General features: G+C 48.1%; 1 protein-coding gene across 14 annotated transcripts in view; it reads right to left on the bottom strand.

Annotated features, from left to right (window-relative positions):
- The window catches only part of dst (dystonin), a 653,330-nt gene that overhangs the window by 328,131 nt on the left and 310,228 nt on the right, over positions 1 to 14,971 (bottom strand). For all 14 annotated transcript variants that reach the window (XM_078213315.1, XM_078213329.1, XM_078213327.1 and 11 more), the window contains 7 exons: positions 14,410 to 14,564; positions 9,871 to 9,997; positions 9,095 to 9,278; positions 7,009 to 7,166; positions 5,636 to 5,811; positions 3,600 to 3,738; positions 2,520 to 2,713 (listed from right to left, as the gene is read on the bottom strand). In XM_078213315.1, coding sequence (XP_078069441.1) covers positions 2,520 to 2,713; positions 3,600 to 3,738; positions 5,636 to 5,811; positions 7,009 to 7,166; positions 9,095 to 9,278; positions 9,871 to 9,997; positions 14,410 to 14,564 — 1,133 coding nt within the window. The remainder of the gene's footprint in view (positions 1 to 2,519; positions 2,714 to 3,599; positions 3,739 to 5,635; positions 5,812 to 7,008; positions 7,167 to 9,094; positions 9,279 to 9,870; positions 9,998 to 14,409; positions 14,565 to 14,971) is intronic.

Here is a 14,971-nt window from a genome sequence, read left to right as displayed (position 1 = left end):
AGTTGAGTAGCGATTGATCTTGGAACATAATGATAGGTTCCATATTTTCCCACCATTTCATTATTTCCTCATTGTCAAATCTCTGCTAGTCCCACTGGACCTGGGAGGTTCACGAAATTCTCTCCCTCCACAGGGCGGCACGGTGGCACAGTGGTTAGCACTGCTATCTCACAGCGCCAGGGACCCGGGTTCGATTCTCTGCATGTTCTCCCTGTGTCTGCATGGGCTTCCTCCGGGTGCTCCGGTTTCCTCTCACACTCCAAAGATGTGCGGATTAGGTGGATTGGCCATGCTAAATTGCCCTTTGGTGTCAGGGGGATTAGCTATGGTAAATGCATGGGTTATGAAGATACGGCCTGGGTGGGATTGTGGTCGGTGCAGACTGGATGGGCTGAATGGCCTCATTGTGCACTGTAGGATTCTATGATTCTAAATTCTCTCCTTCCACAGGGTGGCACGGCAGCACGGTGGTTAGCACTGCTTCCTCACAGTGCCAGGGACCTGGCTTCAATTCCTGGCTTGGGTCACTGTCTGTGCGGAGTCTGCACGTTCTCCCCGTATCTGCGTGGGTTTCCTCCGGGTGCTCCGGTTTCCTCCCACAGTCCGAAAGACGTGCTGGTTAGATGCATTGGCCGTGCTAAATTCTCCCTCAGTGTACCCGAACAGGCGCCGGAGTGTGGCGACTAGGGGACTTTCACAGTAACTACATTGCAGTGTTAATGTAAGCCTACTTGTGACTAATAAATAAACTTTAAAGACCAAAGCTTCAGTTATTTCCTCTCCCAAATTCGAGTTTCCTCTGTGTCTGAGCATTGAGTTCAAGCCCTACTCCAGAGCCCTGAGCACATAATCGTGGCTGACAGCCCCAGTACAGCACTGAGGGAGTGATGGATTGTCAGAGATGCTGGGACTTTTTAAATTTAATGTTTATTTATTAGTGTCACAAGTAAGCTTACATTAACACTGCAATGAAGTTACTGTGAAAATACCCTAGTCGCCACTCTCTGGCGCCTGTTCAGGTACACTGAGGGAGAATGTAGCATGGCCAATGCACCTAACCAGCACGTCTTTTGGGCTGCGGGAGGAAACCGGAGCACCCGGAGGAAACCCCGGCAGACACGGGGAGAACATGCAGACTCTGCACAGACAGTGACCCAAGCCAGGAATTGAACCTGGGTCCCTGGCGCTGTGAGGCAGCAGCGCTAACATCTGTGCCACCGCGCCCTTTGGATGTGATGTGAAATCAAGGCCACATATGCCCTCTGTGGTGGGTGTAAAACCTGTAGTCAAAGAGGAGCAGCAGTGTTTCCTGGATGTCCTGACCAATATTTCTACCTGAACTTACATCACAAAGCAAGAAGATTGGTCAAATGTCACATTGTGATTTGCGAGTTCATGGCTGCTGCAAATCCTCCATTGTCACAGTGAGTTCACCTCAAAAGTACTTGATTGGGTTTAAATTGCTTTGACAGGTCTCAAGATCATGAAAGGCGCTATAGAAATGAAGGCCTTTCTTTCACCTCCAGTCACATTGATAGCTGCGTATTGGTCTGTCTCATCACCAGCCCACAGCTATCAGCTGACAGAACAGTAGCATTGTAACCCAATGCCCTGCAACATTTATACATTAATTGAATTCTACTTAGAGTGGGGGCGGTTTCATTCCTCTCTTAGTAATAGGTACATCGAGAATTCACTTGTTCTGGAGGAGATTGAGGCATAGATTACAAGAGCAGAGGGGTCAAGTTGGAGTTGCATAGCACTTTGGTGAGGCCACAGCTGGAGCAGGGTGTGCAGTCCTGGTTGCCTCATTATAGGAAGGATGTGAACGCACTGGAGGGGATGCAGAGGAGATTCACCAGGATGCTGCCTGGGATGCAGCATTTAAGTTATGAAGAGCGGTTAGATAGGCTTGGGTTGTATTCATTGGAGTAGAGAAGACTGAGGAGCGACCTGATCAAGGTGTACAAGATTATGAGGGACAGAGTGGATAAGGAGCAACTGTTCCCCTTAGTTGAAGGGTCAGTCACGAGGGGGCATAGGTTCAAAGTGAGGTGCAGGAGGTTTGGGGGGGATATGAGGAAAAATCTTTTTACCCAGAGGGTGGTGACAGTCTGGAATGGGCTGCCTGGGAGAATGGTAGAGGCGGGTTGCCTCACATCCTTTAAAAAGTAACTGGATGAGCACTTGGCACATCATAACATTCAGGGCTACGGGCCAAGTGCTGGTAAAATGGGATAATGTGGGAGTTCAGATGTTTCTAATGAGTCGGTGCGGACTCGGTGGGCCAAAGGTGGGGACTCAATGGGCCAAAGGTGAGGACTCGATGGGCCAAAGGTGGGGACTCAATGGGCCAAAGGTGCAGACTCGATGGGCCAAAGGTGCAGACTCGATGGGCCAAAGGTGCAGACTCGATGGGCCAAAGGTGCAGACTCGATGGGCCAAAGGTGCAGACTCGATGGGCTTCTGCACTGTATGATTCTATGATTCCAGAAGATGCAGTGAGAAATGATACAGACCTGTTGTCAATTTGGGAACGGATGTTCTCCCATCTCTCAGCCAATTGAACAGCCTTTTCCTTGTGCCAGTCCATGTCCATGTCCCGCTCATTGTGCGCCCTCAGCATGCGTTCACTGACAGCCTTCCCTTTCTGAAGTTCATCTTCTAGTGAATGGAAGACAACCCGCCTCTCATCAACTTCAGTTCGCCATTGCTGTTGAGGAAAGAAGTGCAGGAGGGTGAGAGTGTATCAGAGGACTGAATTCTCTGGGGAAGAAAGAGGGATCTGAGGGAGGTTGATACAATTTTGAGGAAAATGTAGAGAACATGTTGGAGTTGTACTGAACTTTGGTGAGGCCACAGCTGGAGTACTGTGCGCAGTTCTGGTCGCCACATTATAGGAAGGATGTGATTGCACTGGAGGGGTTGCAGAGGAGATTCACCAGGATTCTGCCTGGGATGGAACACTTAAGTTATGAAGGGAGGTTGTGAGGGAAGTCAAAACAGGGGTCATTGATGCAACATAAATAAATCCAATAGGAAATTCAGGAGAAACCTCTGTACCCTTTTGAAAATTATTTTATGGGATGTGGGTGTCGCTGGCTGTGCCAGCATTTATTGCCCAGCCCTAGTTGCCCTTGAGAAGGTGGTGGTGAGCTGCCTTCTTGAATCGCTGCAGTCCACGTGCTGTGGGTTGACCCCAGTGCTGTTAGCGAGGGAGTTCTGGGATTTTGACCCAGTGACAATGAAGGAACGGGGATATATTTCCAAGGCGGGATGGTGGGTAACTTGGAGAGGAACTTTCAGGTGGTGGTGTCTCCATGTGTTTGCTGCCTTTATCCTTCTCGGTGGTAGAGGTCACGGGTTTGGAAGGTGCTGTCAGAGGAGGACGATGAGAAACTGGAACATGCAAACACATGGAGTGGCTGACGCAGATAGCGTGGATACAATTAAAGGGAAGCTAGATAATGACATGTTGATAGGATTAAAATGCAGAGTGACAGAAGGAGATGTGTGCGGAGAATAAAAACACTGACCAGTTGGGCCAGATGTGGCAAAATTGATCAATTCTATGCATGCCGTTCCAAATTTGGGATTACCTTCAATAAATTCTGGAGTGACTGAATGGCCTCCGTGTCAGCTGGTACTGCATCTTCCTCACCCAGTTTAGTTTCATATTGCTTCACAAGGGCCTCTGCTTCCTGAGTGTTTTTAACAATCAAATTGACAGTCTTCAACCTGTAGTTTGAAACAAAAGTAATTTTCAGCTTCTTCCATGAGCTACGATAACATTACATCAGTCTCGAGGTTCTTTTTTAATAAAGCCTTTGCTTTTTAAAAATCTCTTTTTATAGGTGGCACAGTGTCACGGTGGTTAGCACTGTTGCCTCACAGCACCAGGGACCCGGGTTCAATTCCCAGCTTGGGTCACTGTCTGTGTGGAGTCTGCACGTTCTCCCCGTGTCTGTGTGGGTTTCCTCCGGGTGCTCCGGTTTCCTTCCACAGTCCAGAGACATGCAGGTTAGGGGGATTGGCCATGCTAAATTGTCCCTTAGTGTCAGGGGGATTAGCTAAGGTAAATGCATGGGGTTATGGGTGGGATTGTGGTCGGTGCAGACTCGATGGACTGAATGGCCTCCTTCTGCACTGTCGGGATTCTATGGTTCTAGGACCTCCCCCTGAATCGGTGTCCCCAGCCCATTACTCCCCAAAATAAATTGGTTCACATGTCAGTCAGGTTCTGTATGTGACCCTTGTGGTGAGGGGCTTAGCTGCTCGCACTCAATGCTTACGGTCAGAAGATGCCGGGCACAAGCCCTATTCCAGATATTTGCACATTAAATTCAAGACTGGAAATCAATCCCTTGTTGCCCTTGGAGGGCAGCTGAGAGTCACGCACGTTGCTGTAACTCTGGAGTCACATGTAGGCCAGACCAGGTAAGGACGGCGGATTTCCTTCCCTAAAGGACATCAGTGAACCGGATGGGTTTTTCCGACAATGATTTCATGGTCATCAGGGGATCACGTTTCTGTAAACGAGTGCATTGGGATAACTTGTGCCCTCCTGAAAGTTGCAGATGAGACTCTGGAGAATCCCACCCATACATTGTGGAGCACTTTGGGGACTGCTGCTACTTTTCTTTCTACAGGTATCCTTATTTTCGTATCACCATCTGTACTGTAAAGGAAAAGGCGGCAGAATGGAGAGTCCTTTCCCCAGCATCAACGTAGGAAGTGAAACTCCCTGATCCCTGAGGCAGAGATGTGCAAGGATTCAATCCTGGAGGTGGAGGGTTTCTCTGCCATTGCGCGCGCTGGTCAAAGGCCTCCCCATTTCTCTCACAATACTCCACCTCAAACTGACTTATGCATCCCTTGTTTTAAGTTGTAAATTAACTTGGCGCATGGAAAGCTGCCTATGGTTTGTAGTTTGAGAGCGACTGGTTTTTGTGCCACGCAGGTTATTTGGGTCTCTCGCAAGCTTCTCATTTTAAATAGATGATGGTAGTTTGCGGGTGTCTGTTTGTGCAGGTTTCACTGATTCTCAGTTGGCTGATCAGCCTTCTGGTCCTGACTTGTTTATTTGTCTCAAACTGACGTGTCTGAGCAGGTGTTACATTAGGCCATGCCCCCTTGACACTGCCCAATGCCCGGTAGGCAGTCCCAAGGTGCTCCCTGGGCATTGCCACTTTGCCACTTGGGCAGTGCTGGGGGGGGGCAGGCTGGCACTGCCAAGCTCGCAATGCCAAGCTGGCAATGCCCAGGGTGTACCCCACTTACCCTCAACCTCCTGGGGTGCCTCGATGGCCCCCCTTCTCTCCAGCAGGGTCAGGCCACCAGCTCCCCGGGGGTTTTAATAAATTATACAACTCTGTGCCCTTTTCTGGCGTGGAACTGATGGCGCCAGTAATCCGGTCCCGAAGACTGGCCGTGCGCCCAGCGGGAAGGGAGCTAAACAACCTCCGCTTGTGTCTCCCGGCCCATTGCGCTGCTAAAGTCACACAGCGGTCTGGGAGAATCCTCCCTCCCACCCGTATGTTTCACTGCAGTGGTTATGTTTCAGCCAAAGTGTGCACCCAAACGACCGCTTTCTTATTCCCTGAGGAAGATTTGCTGATAAAGACGGATTCCTTACTTATCCAAATAAATGGAGGACAGCGAATACACTTGATTGAGATTCTGAAGCACCACATTCAGCTCTGTGCGTAGGGTCGGAGCTGAAGATGAAGAGGCTTGTCCAAAGAATTTGTCACACTTGGCAGTCACTTTCTCAAGATCCGTAATAAGCTCCTCCAGCTCCCTCTTCAGTTTCTGATCAGAAAAAAAAAAGATGCCAGAACATTCAGCATGGTTCAACATTCAGGTGATGGAGCATGACACAGTCATTTCATAGAATCATACAGTGCAGAAGGAGGCCATTCAGCCCATCAAGTCTGCACTGACAACAATCCCAACTAGGCCCTATCCCCATAACCCCACATATTTACCCCACTAATTCCCCTAATCTACGCATCCTGGGGCACCAAGGGGCAATTTAGCAAGGCCAATGCACCTAACCAGCACGACTTTCGGACTGTGGGAGGAAACCAGAGCACCCGGAGGAAACCCCCGCAGACACGGGGAGAACGTGCAGACTCCACACAGACAGTGACCCAAGCTGGAAATCAAACCCAGGTCCCTGGAGCTGTGAGGCAGCAGTGCTAACCACTGTGCCACTGTGCTGCCAATTGTAGTGACTGTGTTGGTAGATTAAGGATCCAGAGAACACAAGTTCAAATCCCCATGAGGTATTTTTTAAATTTGAATTCAGTTTAATTTTAAAAAGTCTCAGTAAAAAGCAGCTATCATTTAAGCGATTGTAAGTTTAAGTTTAATTTATTAGTGTCACAAGTGGGCTTACATTGTCACTGCAATAAAATTACTGTGAAAAATCCCCTAGTCGCCACACTCCGGTGCCTGTTCGGGTACACTGAGGGAGAATTTAGCACAGCCAATGCACCCAGCCAACACGTCTTTCGGACTGCGGGGGGAAACCGGAGCACCCGGAGGAAACCCATGCAGACACAGGGAGAACGTGCAGACTCCACACAGACAGTGACCCAAGCCGGGAATCAAACCCGGGTCCCTGGTGCTGAGGGGGCAGCAGTGCTAACCACCGTGCTGCCATATCATAAGAACCCAATTGCTTCCCAAATGTCCTTACCCAGTCTGGGCATGTATGGGACTCCAGTTACGTACTAATGTGTTCAAGACTTAACTTCTTTCATGAGTGGGCTCGTCACCCCCGTCCCAGTTACATCAGACCGGCTATAAAATTAGCTACAAGAGTTGACCTTGTGACCAAAGCTCATGTCTCGAGAATGAACGTCTTTTCAAAAATGTTCCACAATGGAAGTCCAGAACATGTCTTTGAACAGTAATTCTAATACTTATTGAAGCATTAACAGAATGCGAGGGAGGGATGGGATTTTAAATACAGGCAATGGGATAGGGTTTTCTAAAGCTGACCTCTTGCTCAGAGATTTTCTGCACGCTCTCCTGCAGGTCATCGCGCTCCAGTGGTGTGCGGATTTGACGTATCAGTCGCTTCTCACAGTTCTCCACACGAAGTCGAATGTTCCGTACCTCTGAGATGAAGCGATTGCACGCGGATTCCTCTTGTTCCTCTGGTTTAATGGGAAGAGATCAAAACGCTTGAAAGTACAATATGTTGGGACATTGGGAAAGGTCAACAGGCCTGCAAACCCGCCCCTTTCTTACTAATGGTGAGACAGTGGTGTAATGTCGCAGGGTTAGTAATCCTCTGGCTCGTGGTCTGGGGGCTTATGTTCACATCCCACCATAGCATACCACAAAGTTAAAGTTTATTTTATTAGTGTGACAAGTCAGCTTACATTAACACTGCAATGAAGTTACTGTGAAAATCCCCTAGTCACCACAGTCCGGCACCTGTCTGGGTACACTGAGGGAGAATTTAGCACGGCCAATACATCTAACTAGCACGCCTTTCGGACTGTGGGGGGAAACCGGAGCACCTGAAGGAAACCCACGCAGACACGGGGTGAATGTACAGACTCCGTGCAGACAGTGACCCAAGCTGGGAATTGAACCCGGGTCCCTGGCACTGAGAGGCAGCAGTGCTAACCACCATGCCACTGTGCTGTCCTGCTGGTGGAATTAAATTCAATCAATAAATCTGGAATATAGCGCCAGTCTCAATAATGGTGACCATGACAACTATCATCGATTAGCATGGAAAAATCATTGACTGTCATAAAAACCCACCCGGTCCACAAATGCCCTTCAGGGAAGGAAATCTGCTGTCCTTACCCAGTCTGGCCTACATAGGAATACAGTTGCCTCTTAACTGCCCCCTGAAATAGCCTAGCAGGCCATGCATGGGCAACAAATGTTGGCCATGCCAGCAATGCCAACTTCCATTAAAGAATCCAAAAAACCTCATTCCCCAATCCCTTCGTTCTCCAGATTTTGCTCTGCCCGTTTATCCCATTCACTTAAATCGCCTTTCCGAAAAGTTATTCTGATGAATTCATTTCCCTTTGAGTGAAAACGTTCCAATCAAGTTTCAAAAAAAGTAGACCCTTAAGGTATTCAAACTTTTTGCAACCGTGAAATAATTGTTTGGACAAAATAAACTTAAACTTAAATTTCCAAATCTAAATTGCTTCTGGAATGCATGGCTACCCAGTGTAGAAGCCAATTCTGCGAATCTTTAATAGAGGCAGAGATTGCATCATTTTCGAAGACAAGTGTCTTTATCGATTGATAACATTTATCTCATGTTATTCCAGAGATGAATTTGCCGTGTCTTTTTGTCTCTTTGTTGGGACTGTAATTCTTCCTTTATTGTGGTCTTTCCCAGAATGTTAACATGAGTGCAGGAAGGTGGGGGGAAGGGGTGGGAAAAGCCCAGTTACATCATTACCACTGCCCCAGGAGTTGCCAACATCCTCAAGCTGTGAGGAGTGGGGACAGAGAATCAGAATGACTGCACCTCAAGCACAGGTGAGAATCTCTGCACAGGAGAGACTAGGATATGAGGGTACGGCCTCAGAGTGAAGGAACGACCCTGGGTCCGTACACGATGGAGTTTAGAAGGATGAGGTGGGGGGGGTGGATCTCATTGAAACTTACAAAATACTGTAAGGCCTGGATAGAGTGGACGTGGGGAAGATGTTTCTATTAGTAGGAGAGACTCGGATCTGAGGGCACAGCCTCAGAGTAAAGGGATGACCCTTTAGAACCGAGATGGGCAGGAATGTCTTCAGCCAGAGGGTGGTGAATCTGTGGAATTCATTGCCACAGAAGGCTGTGGAGGCCAGGTCATTGAGTATATGTAAGGCAGAGATAGATAGGCTCTTGATTGGTAAGGGTATCAAAGGTTATGGGGAAAAGGCAGGAGAATGGGGGTGAGGAACTTATAAACCATGATTGAATGGCAGAGGAGATTCAATGGGCTGAATGGCCTAATTCTGCTCCTAAATCTTATGGTCCTACTTTACTGGACTCTAACCTTGTTCAAACCATTTCTATTAAACATATACACTTTGACATTTTGATCTAGTTCCGTTACCTCTTTCAGCTGATTTGAGCAGATCTTCGTAATACTGTTTGCAGAACTTGACTTCTCTCTCAAGTTGGTTGCCGTCATTGACCAAAAAGACCTCAGACTCCTGACTAACTTCTAAAAAGTCCTTGAGGTGCTCTTGAAGACTGCTTAGCACCTGCTGGTGTTCTCCAGGCAGCATGGTTTTTATCTATGCAAAGAAAAGACTTGGTGTGAAGACCATGAGGATTACAATGTCAGAACGCCTCTAACCACTCCAGGCCTACAAAGCCAGGCAGTCATAGTATTTACAGCACAGAACCAGGCCACTCAACACAAATGGTCCATGCCAGTCTTTATGCTCCATGAGGGACACGGTGGCGCCCGTGGGGTTCATATACCAGAGACCCAAGTTAATGCCCTGGGACAGGAGTTCAAATCTCACCATGGAATTGAAGTCCAATTAATAAAATCTGGAATTGAAAGGCAGTCTCAGAAATGGCGAGCAGGAAGTTATCATCAATTGTCGGAAAAACCCCTCTGGTTTACAAAAGCCCTTTAGGGAAGGAAATCGGCCGCCCTTACCTGGTCTGGCCTACATGTGACTCTGGAGCCACAGCAATGTGGTTGACTCTCAACTGCCCTCAGGCAACTCAGGATGGGCAATAAATGCTGGCCAGCCAGCGATGCCCATGTCCCATGAATTGAATTTTAAAAATGTTATGAAACAATTGAAACAGTCTGATCAACCGCAAAACAACTTGGATTCATTAACCCGTTGTGCACAGAGGAGAAATACTTACTGAGGAAACATTCCAAGCACGAATAGTTGAAATTTCATTCATTAGGTAATGCCAAGATACCACACTCTTCATGTTTATGTGTGACTGGTGCCAGAGCGCGAGAACATTCTGATACAGCTGCTCAATTCTGAGAAGAAAACACACAGGACATTTCACTTATATTTCCCTTTTACAACAAAGGCCACTCAACTCACCAAGGTTAAATATTCCGACTCAAGGGAAATGGACCATTTCCGCTCTCATCTCATAACAGCATCAAAGCGTTACTGGATCACGTCAAGACTCTCACCAACTTTTATAGATGCACCATAGAAAGCATTCTTTCTGGATGTATCACAGCTTGGTCTGGCTCCTGCTCTGCCCAAGACCACAAGAAACTACAAAGGGTCATGAACGAAGCCCAGTCCATCAGGCAAACCAGTCTCCCATCCATTGACTCCGTCTACACTTCCTGCTGCCTCGGAAAAGCAGCCAGCATAATCCAGGACCCCATGCACCCCGGACATTCTCTCTTCCACCTTCTTCCCTCGGGAAAAAGATACAAAACTCTGAGATCACGTACCAACCGACTCAAGAACAGCTTCTTCCCCGCTGCCATCAGACTTCTGAAATGACCTACCTTGCACTAAGTTGGTCTTTCTCTACACCCTAACTATGACTGTAACACTACATTCTGCACACTCTCCTTTCCTTCTCTATGAACAGTATGCTTTGTCTATATAACATCTAAGAGACAATACTTTTCACTGTGACAATAATCAAATCAAATTGCTTTGTGAAGCACAAGTGAGTGAGACGTCCTGATGGTTCTGACCGACACTCCCCACTGTAGCATCGTCCACTTCAGTGTAATGATCAATAACTCACCATTATCAGAAGCAGCATTTGTAGATGGAACATTGCAATCAAGTACCCATGGTCTCTTCTGATGCTTCAGGTGAGCATTGAGGGTTGCTCTTCAACAAAGAGCAGCAAGTACTTTTGGCTGTAGGTAGCTGAATTCTCACCCTGACAGGGGAGTTGGGATGTGCGCTTGCAGTGCTGTAACCCGCACAGCTACAGACCAAATGCTAGGAAGTGGGATGAGGCTGGGTGACTCGCTTCTCGGCCAGTGTAGACACAATGCCCCAAGTGGCCTCTTTCTGTGCTGTAAATGTTCTATTCGATGACATGTTGACTGTTGCCCTTCCCTCTCTGTCACTACAAACAAACTAACTAACAATTTCTGTATTATCACATATAAAGCAACGCTGTATGCAAAAGGGCTGCCACATTCAAATACTTAATTACCACGACTGCAACAATGGTATTTGAAGCACTTTGAGCAGCCAAATGTGATATAAATTAAATTCATTTTGTTCTTTAGTTAACAGGATGTTTTGTTCCTTTAACCTGCATTATCTGAGAAACTGACACTGGCAAAAACAACCTTGTGACACTCTGAAAGTCAGTGGATATCAATGAATCAGCAATAGTCTTATTGACTGCTGGTACAGGCTTGATGGGCCGAGTGGCCTACTCCTGTTCCTATTTCTTATGTTCTTAACCGGTGAGTGGGATTTCAATGGACAGTTTTGACAGTCTTCAGTCAGGCCACAAGGTGGCCTTCTTTACTCATGAGAAAACTAACATTGGGTTTTTTTTACACTGAAAGAGCTTGTACTTGTCCAGAACCCCGGACATACTGGGTGGGGCTTTCCAGACGCGCTCACCCCAAGATTGGAAAATCCCACCCGAGGTCAACGGACCTTTGCGTGGTCGACCCCTCGTCTTGCTGTGGCGGCAGGGCGGGAAAATTCTGCCCACTTTCTTCCACCTTCTTCCATCGGGAAAAAGATACAAAAGTCTGAGGTCACGTACCAACTGAATCAAGAATAGCTTTTTCCCTGCTGCTGTCAGACTTTTGGATGGATCTACTTTATATTAAGCTGATCTCTCTCTGCGCCCTAGCTATGTCTGTAACGCTACATTCTGCACTCTCTCCTTTCCTTCTCTATGAATGGTATGCTTTGTCTGTACAGCGCTCAATAAACAATACTTTTCACTGTATACTAATACATGTGACAATAATAAATCAAATCATCTTTCACATGCTCAGATTGGCTCCAAAGTATCTCGCAACTCATGAAAGTCTGATCACTGTTGCAATGTAGGAAATGCAGCAGCCAATGTGTGCACAGAAACAGGATTAATGATTAGATAATCAGTTTTAGCGATGTTGGAGGGGGGATTAATATCGGCAAGAAAACGGGAGGGGGAAATCTCCCCGTTTTGCTTTGAAATAGTGCAGAGGAGCTTCATGTATTCAACTGAGAAAGGCGACAAGACTTTGTGTCTCCTCTGAACGGGCCAAAGGATAGGAGGACTACAAGGAGCAGATCTCAGGACACACACAATTAAATCTTCAGCTGGTCGGGCTGGAGAATGAACAAAAAGCAGACAAATTATTTTTCCATTATAAATGAAATGCGCAGATTTCTACTCCTTTGGTGTTGCTAAGCATGAATGATAACGCTAATTATAATCTAGTCCTATGAGCTAGTTCCGTTAAATTACGGGGCAGCGCAACTTGACCACAACTTGTGAAAAGGTCATCGATAAAAGCTGTACAACGGAAGGACTGGTGGCACGGTGGCACAGTGGTTAGCACTGCTGCCTCACAGCGCCAGGGACCCGGGTTCAATTCCAACCTCGGGTCACTGTTTACGTGGTGTCTTCATGTTCTTCCCATGACTGCGTGGGTTTCCTCCGGGTGCTCTAGTTTCCTCCCACAGTCCAAAGATGTGAGGGTTAGGTGGATTGGCCATGCTAAATTGCCCCTTAGTGTCAGGGAGATTAGCAAGGTAAATGAGTGGGGTTATGGGGATAGGGCATGGGTGGGATCATTGTCGGTGCAGGCTTGATAGGCTGAATGGCCTCCTTCTGCACTGTAGGAATTCTATGACTGAGAGACAACACAGGACAAGTTACAGCTATTTTAATGCGGAGGCTATTTAAATGAAGTCAGCAAGTTGCTTCCTCCATGGTGCACTGATCTGATGATTAATCTTTTATTGGGAAAGGAGTGGGGTTTTCAGTTGTGCACAGGCTCATCATTGAAGACCTTCTCTGCTCTTCCTGACTCCACAGACATGATTTAAGAGGCACCTCTTTAGGGTGTCTGGCTAATGTCTCACCAATGGATCAGGGATTCAGCTCCAAATGGTTCAGCCGTAAAATAGCAATTGGAATCCCAGCTACGTCCCACCCGCCTGAAGCAAGTGAGTGGCTCGGCCATGGAGATGTTGGCCCTTCGAAATGGCAGCAGGAAGCATGTTAGCGTCAACAAACACATTGTTTATTGAACCCATTGTGAAGCCAAATATTGTCCCTCTCGTGCTCATTTCAGTTGTTGGTGTTGGTCACTGATTCCACCTTCCCCGATATGGTTTCCAATTCCGATTCGGCACCACCTCATCGTTTCTCATCGATCTGCTACACTTCCCCACCTTGCTGCTGTTCTTCTGTACAGTGACCTGGCTTTTCACCTCAGTTGTTCACTTTAGTGAATTACAAAATTCCAGCGATGAGCAGCAGGTGGGGTGGGACTACTGGGAGACTTACAGTGAACAGCAAATTCTTTTTGAAGTCTATTTAATCTCAGTCACTGACACGTGCACACACGCACACACGCACACATGCACAACATGCACACACACGTACACGCGCACACACACGCACATGCACAACACACACGTGAACAAAACAGACATATGCACAAACACATGGGTGTACAGACACATGTATGCACGCACAGATACACACATGTAACAGACACAAAATGGACACACACGTGCACAGGCACAGACACGGCACGCACAGAGACGCACGCGCACGCACGCACAGAGAGACACGCGCACGCACAGAGCCACTCGCGCACGCACGCAGAGAGACACGTGCACGCACAGAGCCACACGCGCACGCACGCACAGAGACACGCGCGCGCACAGAGAGACACGCGCGCGCAGAGAGACACGCGCGCGCACAGAGAGACACGCGCGCGCACAGAGAGACACGCGCGCGCACAGAGAGACACGCGCGCGCACAGAGAGACACGCGCGCGCACAGAGAGACACGCGCGCGCACAGAGAGACACGCGCGCGCACAGAGAGACACGCGCGCGCACAGAGAGACACGCGCGCGCACAGAGAGACACGCGCGCGCACAGAGAGACACGTGCGCGCACAGAGAGACACGCGCGCGCACAGAGAGACACGTTCACGCACAGAGACACACGCGCACGCACAGAGACACACGCGCACGCACAGAGACACGCGCACGCACAGAGACACGCGCACGCACAGAAACACGCGCACGCACAGAAACACGCGCACGCAGAGACACACACGCACGCAGAGACACACACGCACGCACAGAGACACACACGCACACACAGAGACACACGCACACACAGAGACACACGCACACACAGAGACACACGCACACACAGAGACACACGCACACACAGAGACACACGCACACAGACACCTCCTTTATTACCTGCTTGCCATCTCAATGGCTTCCTTGTTCGGTGGAGGAACTGAAAAGCAAACTGAAGGAACCATAGCTTCATTTCCCGTGGGACTGATGACCTTCCACTTGGCTCGATGTGAGTTGTTCTCCAGCACACATTCATCGTCCTTGTAGATCGTTATCTGTTTTTAAAAAAATAATAAATTAGTGTGGGAGTCATCATAGAATCATGGAAAGTTTATGAGGCAAAATTAGGCCACTTGGCCCATCGTGTTTGCACTTGCTGCAAAATGACCCAGCCAGCGTAATCCCACTTTCCAGCATTTGGTCATGTTGACTGCAGCACTGTCGGTGCACATCCTGACATATTTCAAATGAGTTGAGAGTTTCTGCCTCTACAGTCCTATCAGTCAGCGAGTTCCAGGCCCCAGTAACCCCTCAGGATGAAAAATGTATTCCCCATCTCCCCATCTAATCCTCCTACTGATTACTGTAAATCTCTGGCGTCTGCTTACTGACCTCTCTGCTAAAGTAAATAAGCCCTTTCACTCTATCCGGTCCTCTCACAATGTTGCACATCTTTTGGAAA

This window comes from Mustelus asterias, chromosome 5, assembly GCF_964213995.1.
Source record: "Mustelus asterias chromosome 5, sMusAst1.hap1.1, whole genome shotgun sequence".
NCBI lineage: Eukaryota > Metazoa > Chordata > Chondrichthyes > Carcharhiniformes > Triakidae > Mustelus > Mustelus asterias.
Note: the sequence above shows the minus strand (reverse complement) of the source record. Positions and strands in the feature narration are given on the sequence as shown.